The sequence below is a fragment of the Poecilia reticulata genome, chromosome 3 (assembly GCF_904066995.2).
Source record: "Poecilia reticulata chromosome 3, P_reticulata-male-v2, whole genome shotgun sequence".
Classification (NCBI taxonomy): Eukaryota; Metazoa; Chordata; class Actinopteri; order Cyprinodontiformes; family Poeciliidae; genus Poecilia; species Poecilia reticulata.
In genome coordinates, this window is record NC_088832.1 from 12143923 (window position 1) to 12161196 (window position 17274).

Sequence of the window (17274 nt, forward strand, 5' to 3'; positions counted from 1 at the left end):
TTGAGTGGGATTGAGTTGCCAAGGCAACATGCTCTCTGATCCACTGCAGCAGTAGCGCCGTGACGATGTTTCAGGTGTTTCCCCTTCCACAGTCGGTCCCCAAACCAGCAGCTTTCGTCTGAGCCACACACCGACGACACGGCCGCTTGCTTTACTGGACATGCGTCTCCGTTAAGATTGCCACTACGTTTGGCTCCATGTAAATCAACAGAGGAGAAGACGGGCGGCGATGGAGCCTCGACAGCAGTTGGCTCTGAGGGTTTATTCACTTCTCATCCAGGAAAAAATAAAAACAAACCCAAATCTGCTTCAATTTGTAAATGATTTAACCGTTTCTTTCACACACGCCGACACACATGCGAGTGTGAATTAGAAAATGCTCCGGTCTCGTCACACCAAATCCCTTACAGCAGGAGAAAAAGACACTCACTCAGCTTTGTAATGAAACTAGACTTTACCAGTTTGTCAGTTCAGTGGGTACAGTGTAGAACAAGAATCACCAAAGTGCACAAGAGGCGTCGGTTCAACAGGAAGAATCGCTCCGATTTAGGTGAGTTACGAACAGGGGGAAGGAAAAAAAATAAAAACAGAAGTTTTTTTTTTTTTTTTAAAGTCCATTTGATAAATATCTCAGTGTTATGACAAGATCAAGAGTCATGAAAAATAGTCTCGTGTAATATTACAGGGTAAATATTTCACTCTGATTGCAAACATATGGTCTCAAATTGGACTTCCCAAAAGCAGCCGCAACACAGTTAATTATGAAAACCTTTAAATCCACAGTTTGTTCTCATCACACATTATCCTACATCTGGAAAGCAGATCAAGACTTATAAACTTGGTCTGGAAACACTAGTTGTCGAGAGGCACCAAAAAATAAACATACAAGTAAGACTAAAAGCAAAGTCGACAGGGTTTTTAGTGAAAAGGCTCATTCCAACCAAATGTTTACAGTGAACGTTATTCACCTGTCAAGCAGCACCATATCCCCTCCTCCAGGAAAATAAAAATAACCACCACCATAACAAAAACTAGTGTGAAGGAAGCACAAACAACCCTGGACACACACACACAGGTCTCAACACTAATGCACACAAAACAGTCCTTGAACACAACACTCGGGGTGGGATTGGGGTTACCGTCACGTTGGATGCTTATCGAAGGAAAGGTCCTGAGTTTTCCTTCTTTTTATGCAAACATCAAAAGGCTCTTTACTATGATGATTTGTTTTCATCTTAAGGTTATTTAATGGAGATAAGTTGTCATTATGGTGATGGTCATTAGTTGGCCTGTTTTCCTTTCCAGGGAGAATTAAACTTACCTGGAGGCACTTTGTGTCACGGCCATTTATCATATATCTGCATATAATTTAATATATACAAACTGTCTTCTAACACACCTGAGATACATAAGTGGCAGCAGCAAGGACAGCCTGTAGAGGGACTTGAACGTTAAATCTGAAGGGTTCTGGGTGGAGGGAGTAACGGGTATTTCCACTAATTATTACTTTAATAATGCTTTCTTTTTTTGTTCATTTTAGCCCTTTTAAGTCCCCGCTTCTACATTAAGCTCACCAGGCTCGTGTAGAAGTTTTACAACCTTCAGAAAAGAGACAGATGGACAGAATCTAAGAACCCACCACCAGGTTTTTAAAGCCGCCGCCCCCCCCACAGAAGCGGATGAGTAAGCTCAAAGTGCGACTCTGTAGTCTCACAAAGCCAGTACACAAAATGGAGCCATTTTGTGGGACTTACTTGTCTTCGTTTTACCTTTTTTTTTTTTGTTCGTTTTAAGTCTGCCAACAACTCTCTCTCTCTCACACACACAAGGTTGTGTTTATTACAAGCCAAAGCTGATGGATTCAGAGAAGACATCACTTTGGGGGATGTAGGTGCAGCATAGTTTCTGCCCTGAAGAGACATTTTTAGTGAATCCTTCATGCCCGACCTCTCAACCTCTCAGCTCTGCCTCACTTCCTCTCAGTTATCAACACCGAGTTTGGAGAGTCCTTGTCTGAACTCGTGCAGCTCATCCAGCTTTCCATCCAGAATATCCATGAACTTCTTCAGCTCGCCCTTCATGTTTCCTTGTTTCTGTCGACTGTCGTTGATGTCCATCTGAAGTCCCTCGAGTCTCCCCTCCAGCTCCTTGTTCTGTGATTCTGCTGCCTGCAGGGCAGATGGGGAAAGTAGTTACAATACAGAGGGAAAAGGAAAAAAAAAAAAAGTCCAAATGCGACTCAAAGATCAGATCAGATTCAGAAGTAGACGGATTTCTTTGATGTTCGGTTTTAGAGATGCCAAACGAAGAAACCACTTGGGGGACGTTGCCCTTCAGTGGAGAGTGGAAAAAAAGTTTTCATACCCCTCGAGTTACAAACACAAACTTCAATGTGTTTTATTGCAATTTTGTGTGACGGACGGACAAAGCAGCAGATACGTGGAGGGAAAGTGAATATGGTTTTCCAAAGTGAAAATCTGAAAAGGTCAGGAGTTTTTGCAAAAATCTTTTGAATCTCAGATTCACAATAGGTCTTAGGCCTGGACTTTGACTGGGCCGCTCTAACACATGGACATTAATTGATCCAAATTATTCCACTGCAGCTCTGGCTGAATATTTATGGTTGTGGTCCTGCTGGAAGGCAAACCTGAACCCCAGTCTAATGTATTTTTTCCCTCCAATAGGCTTTCTGGCTGTGGCCGCATACAGATTTGTAAAAAAAAAAAAAAAAAAAAAAAAAAAAAATCCACTTTACTTATACAAAGTGAAATGCATCGAAATAGGCTTGTTTTGGTCCAACACATAAAAATAGGTGTGTCATATTTTGAATGTCCGAATAAAATGAGAGTAATGCAGTAAGTGGTAAAATGTCCAGATGAGCTGGTGGAAATGTAAACTTATTAAAACTGACTCCTTCTCAGGCAACATCACAATTATGATCCCTTCCCAAATATAAGCATCGTATCGATATATCTTCATTTGTTCTACTCAAGTTCTTTCTATTCAATGTTTCTAAAATATTCCTACAGGTGACAGCATTACTAAGAGTAACTCTAGTAGAAATAGTAATAAAATTAACAATTTTCTTATACATAAAATCACAATAAAACATACTGAAGTTTGTAGTTCTACTACGGCAAAATGTGAAAACGTTTCCAAGACAACGTGACGTCTTCTTAATTCCCTAAATGCATGAATGAAAACATGAATTTCCTTTTTGACCTAGAAAAGCAGAGCAGCAGGAAGGACTTGTGTTTAGAGTGCGAGGATAGTGGTGTAAATCAGGTTTTAAAACGGGCGACGCATTAATGCTGCAAATACTTTTGAAGGGAGGAGATTAAAATAGGGGGTGCCAAATGGGACGTCCGTCTGCATGACTGCATCCTACAGCTGACTCCCGAAAGCCGATCTCCTCATGAGGGGGTCAGCTTTAAATAGAGGAGCCCCACACTGACCTCCAGGAGGCAGACGCTTTATATTCATGCTTTTAAACTTTGATGCGTGAAAGGGATTTACTTTGTAAGGGAAAACCTGCCTCAGGTTTTGGTTTAAAGTTCAATAGACGGAGCCATCTGAGGAATCCAGCTATGGGCCGTGTCTGTTTGGATAGCCGGTTAGATAATCTGCTCCAGCCATTATTCTCCACCCGGCTGGCAGAATCCAGTCCTGGGGTGAAGTTTGTGACGTGAAGCAACCACAGGAATGCCACCATTTTGGCTTTACTCTCCTCCAAGCTGCGACTGAAAAGCAGCGCATTTGTGACAGTCTGGATGATCAATCCTGCTCCGAGTCAGCCAGCACAGGGTGAAATGAGCGTCAGCGTCGGTGTGGCTCGTGTTGTCTTGGCACCAGCAGCCTGTGTCGTCATTCACTGAGCCTGGCTCTTCTGGTTTTACAGAAAGTCCAGTTATCACTGGGAGGAAAAAATAAATAAAATGCCTATTTCGATGAAAACTTTGTTCTAAAGACCGACGTGAGGTGGACCTGCATCGTTTTGTGATTTCTCAACACAAAGCAACTGGCACAGCCCACACACACACACACACACACACACACACACACACACACACACACACCTACTGAAGTGTTATAAGACTTGTTCATTAAAGCTCTGAAAACCTCTAGAAGTGCTTTATTTTATTCACTAAACAGAAAACACGCTCCACCAGGAAACTAATGTATCCTGAGAGCAATGCATCCCTGAAAAGCTCTCTTTTTTTCCTTTTTCTCCTCAACAAAGAGCCAATAATCCACTCAGTGCTGCGCAGGGCACAGACCTTTATTAATAGATACAGTATCAACAATGTGCTGGTGAGACACGTGATAGGAATGTTGTGTCACCAGTCCCCGAGCTGAATGATGAATAGAAACTCGCTCTTCACCTCTGAAAGCCTTGCAGCGTCGCATCGGGATGTGTTCAAGGCCCCTCGGCTCCCGTTTTTTATTCTGCTTCAAATTAAAGCTTGGAGAGACAACGGGATTGTCACCCAGAGCTTTAAACATACCTTCAGTTTTGCAGTGATGCTCTCACACTCTCCCATCAACTGAGGGATTATCTCTGCCTGCCTCCTCAGATTCTCCAACTCCTAGTAAAAAAGAAAAAAAAGGAAGAAAAAAAAGTTACTCAAAACCCAAAAAATAAAAAAAATATGTCAGGCTGATTCTTTCTGCATGATTAACTTCCAAATTGAAATACGGAAATCTACAAACAATCCAACTAAGACGTTTTGTTAGAAAGCGCAAATACTGCAACGTATTTTACAGCCAGAATGAAAACTAGTACAAGAGCAGAAGATAAAAGGGTTAGAATGTAAAATTATGCTTCAAAATCCCCAATTTGTGTTGATTTCACTTTTATTAGGGCTGAAACAAATGATTGGATTAATCAATTATTGAAATAATCGTCAACTTAGTAATCGATTCATTGTTTACTGGAGTATACAGACTCAAAACTATGATAAAAAAAAATTATACATTTCGCATTTAAGATGAAATAAAAAAAACTTTGTAAATATGCTCTGTGAAATTCAAGTTTCAACTTCGACCTATTCAAATTCAGTGAAAAATTTGTCATCTTTTTGCCATCCAGTTATTAATAAAAAATTAGTCAACAGATCAGTACTGATGCGAAGTCAGGCAGAAATTGCTGAGCTTTGATGTTAAAAGTATTTTTTTTTCGCAGCAGATGCATGAAAGGACTGCTGTGCTTTGGCATATTAGGTAAAAAGATATTTTCATTTTTAAAAAGGAAATGAATTGTTTATCGTTTTATGCATTTCTAATATTATATAAAAAGGCTTAAATGAAAATTCTGCAGAATGTACCAATTTTTTTTATCTGATTAATCGTCAATATAACAGGCAGCTTAATCAATAACTAAAATAATCTTCAGCTGCAGCCCTAAGTTTCATGCATTATAAAATGCAACAGTCAATCCTTGGTTGCTTCAATGCATTCCACTTTATTCACAGCAATTCAACCGGCAATAATTGCCCCAGTCTTTGGCGCAACCTGCGGCAGTTTTGCCCTTTTAGTTTCCGTTTGGCCGGCGCAGAGGTCAGCGCCACGGTGGGTCCGAAATAATTCATTGGCTTGTTTTTAATTGGAGGTAGTGACAGTGTGCATCTACAGAAGGTGGTGAGTCACTGTGCAGATGAGACGGTGGGCCGCCTGCTGCATCTCGACGCTCTGCAAACAGCAGAGCCTCTCTCTCTCTCTCTCTCTCTCTCTCCCCGAGCCCCCGGGGTCAGCGTTTGGAACACGATGGCCCCGATATAGCGTGGAGAAGAAATGCTGGAGCTCCCAGAGGGCCGCATATTTCACTTGTAATCTTTTAAAATAAGCCCACGCCTCTGAGCTACTTTCCCTCCCGACAGGGTGAGAGATGCCCCATCGTCCGAGGGAAGATGTATATGTTCTAATAATATTCCCGCTTCCAGGTCGTAAACTAGCGTATTCCAGACGCAGTCTACCTCAGAGTCAGAGCAGCGGTGTCTCCTGGCAACATGACTCTTCATTTTATCCAGTTTTATAATAATAGGAGCTATAGAAATCAACCTACGCAGTTGCCTCAGTCGCACACCTCTAGATTTAGAAAAACGTTTCTGAATTTGTCTAAAAATGTTAAAGGAAATGTTACGTTTGATAAACTTGAACTATTCAAGTTAAAGTGAAACCAAATATTTACATACATTTATTCTTATTGTCCAACATTAAATTAGTCTGACCCTGAAGCTTTTAGCTCAGAAGAACTACCAACGTTATTTCCACTTGCTAAATGCCAGTACAACAAAGAGTTTAGTCATAACTTTCTTCTACGTCAGATATTTACATCTACAAAAATTGGATTTTGTGGATTTAAAATCCAATTTTAAATTTAAAAAAAGTTTAAATTTTGTGGATTCCAGTCCCAGAGAGTCTTGGAACAAGAGGCAGGACTGGAATTCACAAAATTTAAACTTCTGTGGATTTTAAATAAGTCTCTCTTAGAACAAGGCTCTCTTAACCTTTATGCCCCAGGTGACCATGCAAGTCTTTGTAAGCTTCTGATCGGTTCATGCAGGGAATTAAAGTCACACCTATGGAAGACTTAAGGCACGCCTCAAAAACACCGAGTCATCGTCTGACTTAAAGAAAAAAAATACGAGCAAAGATATATGGAGACCTGTGACGTCAGAGCTACCAGTATTGGGGTTTTAATATATCAGTGTTAAGATGTGGTTCCTCAGAGTCAGTTTAGTTTAATGAAGAGGTACCAGATCGAATCATACATTTAAAAAATTATTTTTTTTAAAATTATGACACAAATAGTTTTCATTTTCTATTGAAAACTTCATCTACTGTCATCTTCCAGTCACTGTGAAAAAATGTGTCGCGTTTGGAAATGTAAAAGTCATCCCAATTACATCTTCAGAATAAGCAAAGATTAAATTTGTCACAATATGGTTCAATTTGATATCGTCTGCATTACTGTGGACGAGCTGGCCAATGAAAATCTTTCAATCAAACCTGTTTTTACCAGAAAACGCTGCAATAAGGTCATCTATTAAACTGACACCCTTTTTTTAAAAATGTACGTAATTGCATCATCCTTTTATAAATGCATAATTGGAACATTATACATTCCTGAGAGCAGAGAGCGAAACGCAGACAAAAGCCACAGAAACATGTAATTAAATGAAACCGGGTTCGCCAGTAACCTCTAATTTGCGTAAATATGTGTAGCCTGCATACATAATTACATTAGACTGTAAAAAAAAAAAAAAAAAAAAAAAAAGTCTAAAATCAGACCTACATATTTGTGCTTCCTTAGAGAGGCGGGGGGAGGGGTATTCAAAGCAGCTGCAAAGTTGAGGTAAAACACAAAAGAAGCAGAAATCATAAAGTATAGTAAGCAACACTAATCAGAGTTACAGTGGCCCACAAGCTGATAAAACCACTTGCACAGTAAGCCATTCACAAACTTAAGCTCAGAGACAATGTGTGGTTCCCAAGATGTGTGCACTGAGACAAAGAGGCATAGTAAAGGTCTGGGTTTAGCTAGATAGACACCAATAAACAGCAGGGGGGGAAAAGAACCAGCACCCAGTGGCGGACCTAGACTTTTAGAGTTGGGGGGGGCCAAAGGGGGTCCAGGACTACCTCTGGGGGGGCAAAATTTTAAATGTGTGTGCACACATACATACATATATATATATATAATTTAAAAAAATAACCAAACTGAATATTTGGTTATTTTTTAAGCCCCTCTGTCATTTGACATGTTATAATTAACACCTTTGACTGGCACACATGGAGACATGATAGACTTTACGCAAAGAGTTCATTGCAGAGGAAACTAAAATCAATCAAATTAAAGATCCTTTCTGAATATCATCTCATGGACACTGAACTAAATGAGTCTGACCGGGAGCTGACAGCGTGTTGAAGAGTTATGGACACCTTGGTTAGGAAGCTCCGTTTTGACAGGTAATTTGACAGGTAAAAATAGTTCGGGTCGGACCAGAATTATTTGCTTGATTGTTGTTCGGGCTTCTAATGACTTTACATTTAATGAGTTTGGAGCACACAGAGAAAACCTAAAGAGAATGTGATCTACTTATTGTAGTTTAAGTAGAGGAATAGCAGCTGACTGTTGAGAGAGGAAAGAAATTAAAGTGCAGATCCGTTGGGCAGAAACAAGCGCAGTGCGCTGGGCAATAAATGCGCATAAATGCTCCACCGTTACGCTCCAATTAATCACACATGAGATGACAAACGCCAAATATACAATATAAAGTTTTACTGCTTACATTAATGGTGTTTTAAAAACAAAACCAGTAAAAACTTAACTGAGTTAATATGTCAGATTCCCTCCTCACCCGCGTCTTGATAAGAACAGAGAGCAGTTCGCTGGTTTCTGTCCAGAATGTGATCAAGCGCACAGCTGACACTTGGTGCGCAGACAGTTTCATCTTTACGCACAGAGAACATCATGGAGCTCATTGTTAATCATACTAAGAACAATATCTGTCAGAGAATCATCTCTGATCTGGACGCTTTAACGGACCAGAGGCTTTGGAGCGCCTAGCGCAGCTGATCCGCTTCTGCTGCGTTTTTCTCCCTCCGAGGGAAGTCAGTGCGGGATCAGGAAACGATCAGAGTTCTGACGTCTTCTAATCCCGTCATTTCGTGAAATGTTACCCAATTTCAAAAACGTTCTCGCAGAGAAATAATAAATGTTTCGTTTGACGACTACAAATTGGAACTAAAATTATTTTTTTCTTTGACTGAGAACAAAAAAACTCTAGCGCAACCTCTGCTCCAAACTACGAACATTGTCGGCCCCTCTTCGGTTTTTTCCTCTTTTTTGCGGAGGATCAATAAATAACTTATTGGTGTTTTACCATCACCAGGTATGAAGTGCTTTAGCCTTTGAGTTGCACCACAGCGCAGCACAACTGAAACACCCAGGAGAAGAATTTCAGCTTGTTTTTATGAGTATAAAGGAGGCTGGTATCGCACCTGATAAAAATCTATTTATGTCATCACATGGACTTGTATAAAGTTTTATACATTTTCTTTTCATATATTTATTATTGTTTTTCTTCTTTAGATATTAGGTTGACTTAGAATGATTCCAAATAATGTACAGGAATAACCTGGTGCTGTAACATGTCAATCATCAGGGGGGGCCAATCAGATGACAGGGGGGGCACTGGCCCCCCCTCTGGCTTCGCCACTGCCAGCACCACCTGTGATTTCTTATCCAGAGGTATAAAAACCTCCCGAGGGAACAGAGTGTTGCAGGATTAAGAGGTGGAGAGGAACCCTGAAAGCTGTGATTGCCTTCATACGAGGGGACTGAGTAAAGCACAATGGTTTAAGTGGTAGTAAACCACTTGCTTTACAAGCTCTTTGAGAGAAGCAAGCTCTGGTAGAGCGAGTCTGTTTGAAGATTAATGTACTGCAGCCTCACCTGCTCCTTCTCCTGCAGCTCTGCCTCCAGCTCCTTCACCCGGACGGTCAACTGGGCGTTTTTCTGCTTTTCCTGATTGGCTTCGTTGCACTCGGACTCCAGTTCTGCAATCTGAACAAAGGAGAGAAAATTAGGCTCTTTTGTCAGCGGAAAGGTAGTTCAGCATGCACCCACTTATTATGCAGCAAGTGTTTGTTATTGTCAGGGTATGTTCTACGTTACAAGCTGGGTCACCTTGAGACTTTTTTATTTTTTTTAAAGGAAAAAGTTTGCTGCGAAAGGAAAAGCACGGTGGAAACACCAGCCCAGCTGCAAACGCAGCCCACATTGATTATGAAACTGAAATGATTCTATTTATAGTGGAGTCAGACTCTGCTGCAGGGAAAACAGCAACTAATGAAAAGTACAGGACTCTGGTGAATTTAATGATCGTTTCCCCACACACACACACCCCTCCCTCCCTACGAGAAATCAAAGTTTTATGAGCAATCCTCTCATCTTATTGAATGGATTTTAATTAATACATCAGCCAAATTATTGATGAGGACGTCATCTGTTGGAGACTGAGTGATTCTGCATTTTCCTGGAGGCAGAGGTTTAGAGCCATCAGTTTCTCCTCTGACAGGATTGATGAGCTCGTGTGTTTTGCTTGAACTTCCCCACAGGACGGTGCGAGCGCGTTACCTTTTTCCTCAGAGTGTCGCTCTCTTCTTGACAGGCAGTAAGCTCCTTCTTCCAGCTTTCCACATTAGCAGAAGACTCCTGCAGTGAATCCACCAGTCTGGCATTACTTTCCTTTAAAGTCTGAAGCTCCGTTTCGTACTTCTTAGCAGTGGTGTTGCTGCGAGGGAAGAGAGGCAGACGTATCAACAGGTGTCATTAGTCAAGGAGATAAACCGCTCGGGGCTCAAATGACAGAACGGCACAGAATAATTTCATTTATGCTGCAAAAAGGAAATCTGGGAACACTCAAAGTTTAAAAGGCTGCATTTTATCAATAAGGTTGGGGATGTTTTTGATGTTCATTTGCTATGCATCACTTTGTGTTTCTTTATGCATGGACGGGTTGGCATGTTCTGTTCTTGCTGGAAATGGCGACCGGGATGCTCCTCGGCATTCTGCAGCCTTCGGCAGTTTCAACCACCGTCACTGCAGAAGCTAAATATTCCTTTAACAGAAGAGAAATTTAGTTCTTGTCCCTCAGTAAACTACATGTTTAATTTTAAAATCCTCCATTTCTTCGAGGGGGTGAAGTTAAAGATAAACATTCTGATTTGGTCTAACCTTTAAGATGCTGATGGCACTTAAATAGCATCGAAAACATCATTAGATATGAAGCAAAACTGTTTCGTTTTATAAGCACAATTGGATGTGAGGAAAGATGAGCAAATACCAGCAACTCAAAGAATTAAATTAAAAAAAAGACAAAGCAGACGTTCATGAAAAATTAACCTGCCTTACAAGTGCCCATTTTATTCATCTTTCTGCTGAGAGGATCTCCGTATTTGTGCTCATTGTAAACCTTGCTGCATAAACATGCGATACATTTCATGCTGCAAACCTTCCTGCTGACCTGATGAACAACAACGACGGTGAAGAAATGGAGAAGCAGAACCTCTTTTTGTTGCCGCCTATATTCGGTTCTAGAAAATTTTGCTTACTATAATTTTAATTGGCTCTGCTGCCCTGAGGTCCCTGGATTCCCATCTGGATCCACATCTGGTGTTTTCATGCAATTATAATTCACTGACTTGGCAACAGCTTTGAGGTCCAGGTAACCCAACAGAGTGAAGCTCCAGTCAACACAACAGATCATCATGATCATAGACGTTTGGGGGAATGTGACATCACATAAATGTTTATACAAAAAAAATTGTCTTTTGGGTTTAAGAAAAAAAATAAAATGCGACAGTGATGAGGATCTGCTTTGTGTGGAGTGAAAAATGACAAAAAGCTTCATGAATTTAGTTCTGTTGACGTTCTAAAGAATATCTTTGTTGATTTTGTACATTAAGACAATATACATGTGTTAAAATGACCAGTCTCATAAAACACACTGAACTATTTCACATCCATCAACAATCAAGCTGAAGGGTGAATATTTTCAGTGCAACATATAATTATAATAATATGTTCAAACCATGTTGGTGAAACTGGTGCCAGGCTGGCCCAATACCCACAGATTGTTTGGAGAAAAAGGTGTTTTGGAAGCTTGTTTAATATTTTAAATTTCAATGGATTAGAATAATTATACCCATGAATAAGTTGCTAAAAACCATCGAGTTCAATCGGAGCCTCCAGCGGATCCAAAACGCTCCAGTGAGCTCTGAGGAGATTCAGAAAAGACAAACTTTCCTCAGATTTTATCCTCTTTAAAGTGGTTCCCTGTAGCATCCAGGAAAAATAATTAAAAAAAAACCATTAATTAAAGTTTCTCTTGATAACCAAACTATTTTCTCAAAGGTTTATATCTCCATTTTCTTCCCCACCCCCACCTGGTCAACAGAGAGACAATCTGTCCCTCCCTGTGAACAAGAAAGTCACATTTTCCTTTGCAGCTGGTCATGGCCTCCCTACTTCTGAATACAGATTCATTTCAATCCAATTTTTTCTTCCCCCAACTAAGCAGAGCTGAAATTATTACAATAGAATTGCACTCGGTATACAACTTTTGTTGGGAATTTTCTTTTTAAAAATATTAATTCAATAAGGGGGCTGCACAGTGGCGCAGTTGGTGGCGCTGTTGCCCTGCAGCAAGAAGGTTCTGGGTTCAATTCCTGGCCTGGGTCTTTCTGCATGTTCTCCCTGTGCATGCGTGGGTTTTCTCCGGGTACTCCGGTTTCCTCCCACGGTCCTAAAACATGACTGTCAGGTTAATTGGTCTCTCCAAATTGCCCCTAGGTGTGAGTGTGTGTGTGCATGGTTGTTTGTCCTGTGCGTCTCTGTGTTGCCCTGCGACAGACTGGCGACCTGTCCAGGGTGACCCCACCTCTCGCCTGGAACGTTAGCTGGAGATTGGCACCAGCAACCCTCCCGACCCCACTAAGAGACAAGGGTGTACAGAAAATGGATGGATGGATGGATAATTCAATAAGGAAAGATGTGTGTGTGCATAATTTATGTCAATATTAAATAACTAAATGGAAAATCTAAATTATGAGGTGGGAAAACACAGACCTCATCAAATCTTCTGATGTTGCCATAAAATTAAATCTCACCTCTGCTCCACGACGCTTTTGAGGCGTTCGTTTTCGCTCTTCAGCTGAGCGGCCTCTGGACTGAAGGAGATTTTCTCATCATCCGTCCCGTTGAAGCTCTGCGCCTGGTTTGTTGAAGGAGTCTCCCGTCCAGACTCCTGTTGGACAACACAGAAAGTCGGATATGAGGACAGGGTTGTAGTTTACCTGCAGTTGCTACATTAAAAACCTGGACGTGGGTCCAACATTCTGCCTTCTCCATGAAAGTAGACATGGGTCGTCCTTCAGATGAACAGTGTGAGGAAGCTGAACATGTGAGCTCTGACAGAAGGGATGAAGAAACTTTTGCCAGTATTTATGTCATATGGTCCAGTAGCGCCCTGCGTCTCAGGGCTGAGACTGAATGCTACCATCTGGACTCGCTGCCAGCCTGAGAGCTGGGCTGGCAACAAACAGACAGACAGCTGAATGATGTACCTCCAATCATCTCATCTCTGGATCCTTATGATTTTGTGAAAAGGAAGTCAAGATTTCTGGATAATAAAATAAGTCTTTGCAAAGAATTTCTAAATGTTCTCCCTTCTGAAGTTGTGTCGACATTTCCTGTGTTGCAATTGGTTGCTTACAGGGAGGAGTTCCTCGAGCAGCTGAGAGATTCTTTACCTGGGAGTGGTTGCTCAACGTGTCCCCCTTTTCTTGCGATTTGTCCTTTGCCAACTTGGCTGCGTCTTTTACTTCCTGGAACTTCTCTGCAAACTGAAAACACAAGAAATAGAAGTTGTGACGAGTGGCTAAACAAGCATTCAGTGATTTAGCTTCTGATTAGTTAAATCAGCTTCTGATGTCTCTGGCTACTTTCAAAGGAGATTATTTACTTGGAAATAAAAAATTTAAACAAATACTGGATCGACACCTCTTTTTTGTTTCAATACTGTATTCAAAACGTGTGATTACCACGAAAGCTGTGCATTGATAGTTATCCATCCATCTCCAACATATATATACACACACACACACACACACAAATAAAGGTTTGAGTGAAGACACTTGAAATGTTTACCTTTGTCAACTGTTGCTCTGAAGCAAATCCCAGTCCGAACACCGTGTTGGCCCTGCTGTCCGCCCACTGACCAAACTTCTGGGATGTCTTGGTGAAAGTCATGTTGGGTGTGATTGTGCTGTTGATAATAACCTGACCGATAAAACAGCCAATTAGTATCACACATTTTTAACATGTATTTAAAAGGAGGTCAGTACAAATAGAGTGCTAAAAGACTTTTCAATTTTGAAATAAAATGTAATCAAATGAATAAACCGTTGTATTCACATGTTAAATCAAAGCCATTACTTTATTAGGTTTATCTTTTCCCCTTGCAACAGGGAGTTCAATCAGCTTTGCAACGACTGCAAAGCAAATGAAAAGAAATGTCATCTTAATCGGCCCCAATAAAAGATGTCCAGATTAAAAAAGAAAACCAAAAAAAACAAAAAAAAAAAAAAAAAAAACAGTCAAACATCCAAAAATGAAACGTAATGCTCTGATGGCTGCTGACCCACTGACATTCACACCGTCTATTTGTGACGGTACACATTTATCTTTTGAAGCAAAGCAGCAAATGAAACGGTAAGAATCATCTGCTGCAGAACAAGACTGTGGGATTTGTTGAAGCAGCAGAAGTCTGACTGTTTGTGAACAGACGAGTCTAAAGCCGGATTCAAGAAGAGACGCGGAAATAAGCACAAGATGCACAAGAGGACATTCTCACGACAAAGATCCAACAGCACTTAAAAGCAGCACATGTTAATTACCCTAACAATTAGGAAACAATAGAAGACAGATTAATCACAGTGCAGCCCTGGTCTCATAGCAACATGGCTCTGAACACCAGATTACGGATTTCAAACTGCTGACAGACTTGTGTCCTTTCTTACACCCCCACCGTCTCGCTCTCCATCTTTTCAGTGGCTTAAGTGTTAAAAACATTTTCACCGAAATCACTGTTGAATACAGAAATGCAAGAAAACATAAGAAAGCAATCCACTAGGCAGACTCAAATAAAACAGCATCTCCCTTTCAGAGGTTTCAACAAAACAAACGTGACCTAGTTTACCCTGAAGAGAAACCTGAACAACATTCGCACGTCTCATTTTAAAGCAGCCAAGTGAATATTTAACAGAGGTCATTGTGCTGGCTCAAAGCAGTGTGTGAAGATAAGATAAAACTTTAATTATCCTTGTGAAAAAAATAAATAAACAGGGCTAAAGCTGCAGGATAAAAAAAGAATATTGTAAGCAGATGAGATTTATTCTGGTGCTTGGCAAATAAAACAATCTCAATATCCAAATGAATCAGTAGAAATGTTAAGTCTGATTTTCTTTTCCTTCATAAAATTTCACATTTTTTGCTGCATAGTGCAATCTACACACATGTTCATTTATTGCAGTAGTAATTCACTTTTTTTTTTAAATTGGGAAACTATTTTTCCAAAAACAAACAATAAAACATGCGCAAAAAGTTAATCCTAGATTTATTTGCATCCATAATACTTACAACGAAATCAATGCCCGTCAGTCATTTACCAATTTATTCTTTAACTAGAGAAAGACTGTGTAGATGATCAATAACCCATGTGCTCATGTTTCCCCTCTGGTAATACTGTGATGTGTCACAGTGGCTTATTTGTCCTAGTCAGTCTTCACAACCCCATTAAAGGAAAATCTGTGTTGATCTTCATAACAATCAGGAAAGCAGCTAAATCTCCTGTCCAGTCGTAACAATAGTTAAAAGGTTACAACTGGAACTGCAAAAAACGCTGAACAAGAACGTTCAGCGTTGCAGTTCTTCAGTGTTTGAGAACTGCAGCAAAGAGTTTCACCAAAATTCCTTAGCAATCATGAAAACAAAGATCGAGCGTGTTTGGTTCCCACTTCTAGTTGTAAAACAGGTAAATACTGAAAAGTCACCTCTACCACTTAAGCATAATGGAGGGTCTGTAATGCTGCGGACCCGTTTCCTCTTTGAAAGACTGAAATCTGAAAAAGCATAAAGTAGCACAACCTCTTAAATAAAAGAAAAACACAAAAAGATAACTTAAAATGCAAATAATCCGTTAGCATCTAGCAAGACTAAAAATGAATCATCACTGGGCCTTTAGCAGTGGAATGATCCATAATTTGGTCAAATCAACGCCAGGAAAAAAAAACAACAAAAAAAAACACAACAAACCCTTCCGAAAGATCTAAAACATATAATAAGAAAAAAAGTTGTGAGCTGAAGGGAAGAGAGGATCCAGGACGATGTAAATACAGCAAAGGTCCTTTTATCCCCATGATGAACTATGCTACTCTAACAAAAATATTTCTTTCAAGACTTAACAGATTTTTGTTAGCAGTACAGACATGAGCAAAATGTCTGGGGAAAGTTATTTATTTTAAGAAAGTCAAGTGAACTGGTACGTAGGTCCTCTGACTGTATTTTAGCGTGTAGGAATGCACAGCATTGTGAGCAAGCAAATGTGCGAGTGGGAGGGTGTGACAGAGGACGAGTGGAGTGACGCTGGCAGCTGTGTGGATGGTGAGATGGACTGCAGATCAAGTGGCACATGAGGCACAGACAAGATCAGCGCTGGCCCACATCCCGAGGGGGCCACAGACTACGACAAGTCAGAATAAGGAGTGGTCATGCAAAACAGGCAAAGAAATGTATGGGCAGGAAAGAAATGACATGATTTTGAAGATTTGAAAAAGGCCTAAGGGGGAAAAAAGTAAAACCCACAACTTGGCACAGTATTTTTTCCCCCAGGATCTTAGAAGCCAGAATGTACAACCTGACATTACAATATGACTCAAAGTACAAATCATGAAGAAGCTGACAGCAAAGCCTGTCACAGTTATGCCCAGTAGAGAAAAAACAAAAAAAACAAACAAGTTCCTCTGTATGTTTGCCAAATCTTTTAATCTTACTATATATACACGCGCACACGCACGCTATGATATGCAAAGACTGAAAATGCACTCGCATGCCCACATGTCTCTGTGGTGGCAATGACGCAGGTGAACTTCAGAAGGTAAATTTAGTTACAGTCGATGATGGGATCAAAGATCTGAACCCTATAAGATCTAAATGAGGGCGAAAGCTCTCACATATTCTGTGTCTGGTCTCAATTGGTTTGAGTGGGAATGTTTCCTGGTTGTTACGCTGATGGGAAGCCAACATGCCTGGAATGTGTGTACATCCTTTCTTCCGCTTTACCTGCATTCATTCCTTCAGTGAATAAAGCTGTAGAGATGTTTGAGGACATTTATGCAGAACTTTAGCTGAAAACTCAGGAGAATGTTGCTCTGCAGGTTGCTGCAATAATAATAATAAAAAAATACATATCCAAATATGGAGGAAATTCAGTTCCTGACATTCAGCTGATAGGGAGCAGTATTTTTACTAGTAAATAATGTTTCAGATTATGCTGCCTTTATGAACATAGCTGCTGTTGGAGCTTCAGATTAACTCATACAGAGTTTGGTATGATCCTGTTTGGTAATTGTTTTGGGGCTTAACAGCTCTGTTCATTCTGATGACAGCTGGACATGCAGCAAAACAGCCAATCCAGCTCCATTTTAAAA

At 40.4% G+C, this 17274-nt stretch overlaps 1 protein-coding gene across 4 annotated transcripts in view; it reads right to left on the bottom strand.

Moving 5' to 3' along the window:
- Positions 1-435: 435 nt before the first annotated feature.
- homer2 (homer scaffold protein 2) overlaps positions 436-17274 on the bottom strand; it is a 32544-nt gene continuing 15705 nt past the window's right edge. For all 4 annotated transcript variants that reach the window (XM_008404534.3, XM_008404533.3, XM_017303930.2 and 1 more), the window contains exons 3-9: positions 13715-13846; positions 13318-13410; positions 12676-12812; positions 10142-10298; positions 9458-9568; positions 4506-4586; positions 436-2168 (exon numbers count right to left, since the gene is read on the bottom strand). In XM_008404534.3, coding sequence (XP_008402756.1) covers positions 1980-2168; positions 4506-4586; positions 9458-9568; positions 10142-10298; positions 12676-12812; positions 13318-13410; positions 13715-13846 — 900 coding nt within the window. In that variant the 3' untranslated portion in view covers positions 436-1979. The remainder of the gene's footprint in view (positions 2169-4505; positions 4587-9457; positions 9569-10141; positions 10299-12675; positions 12813-13317; positions 13411-13714; positions 13847-17274) is intronic.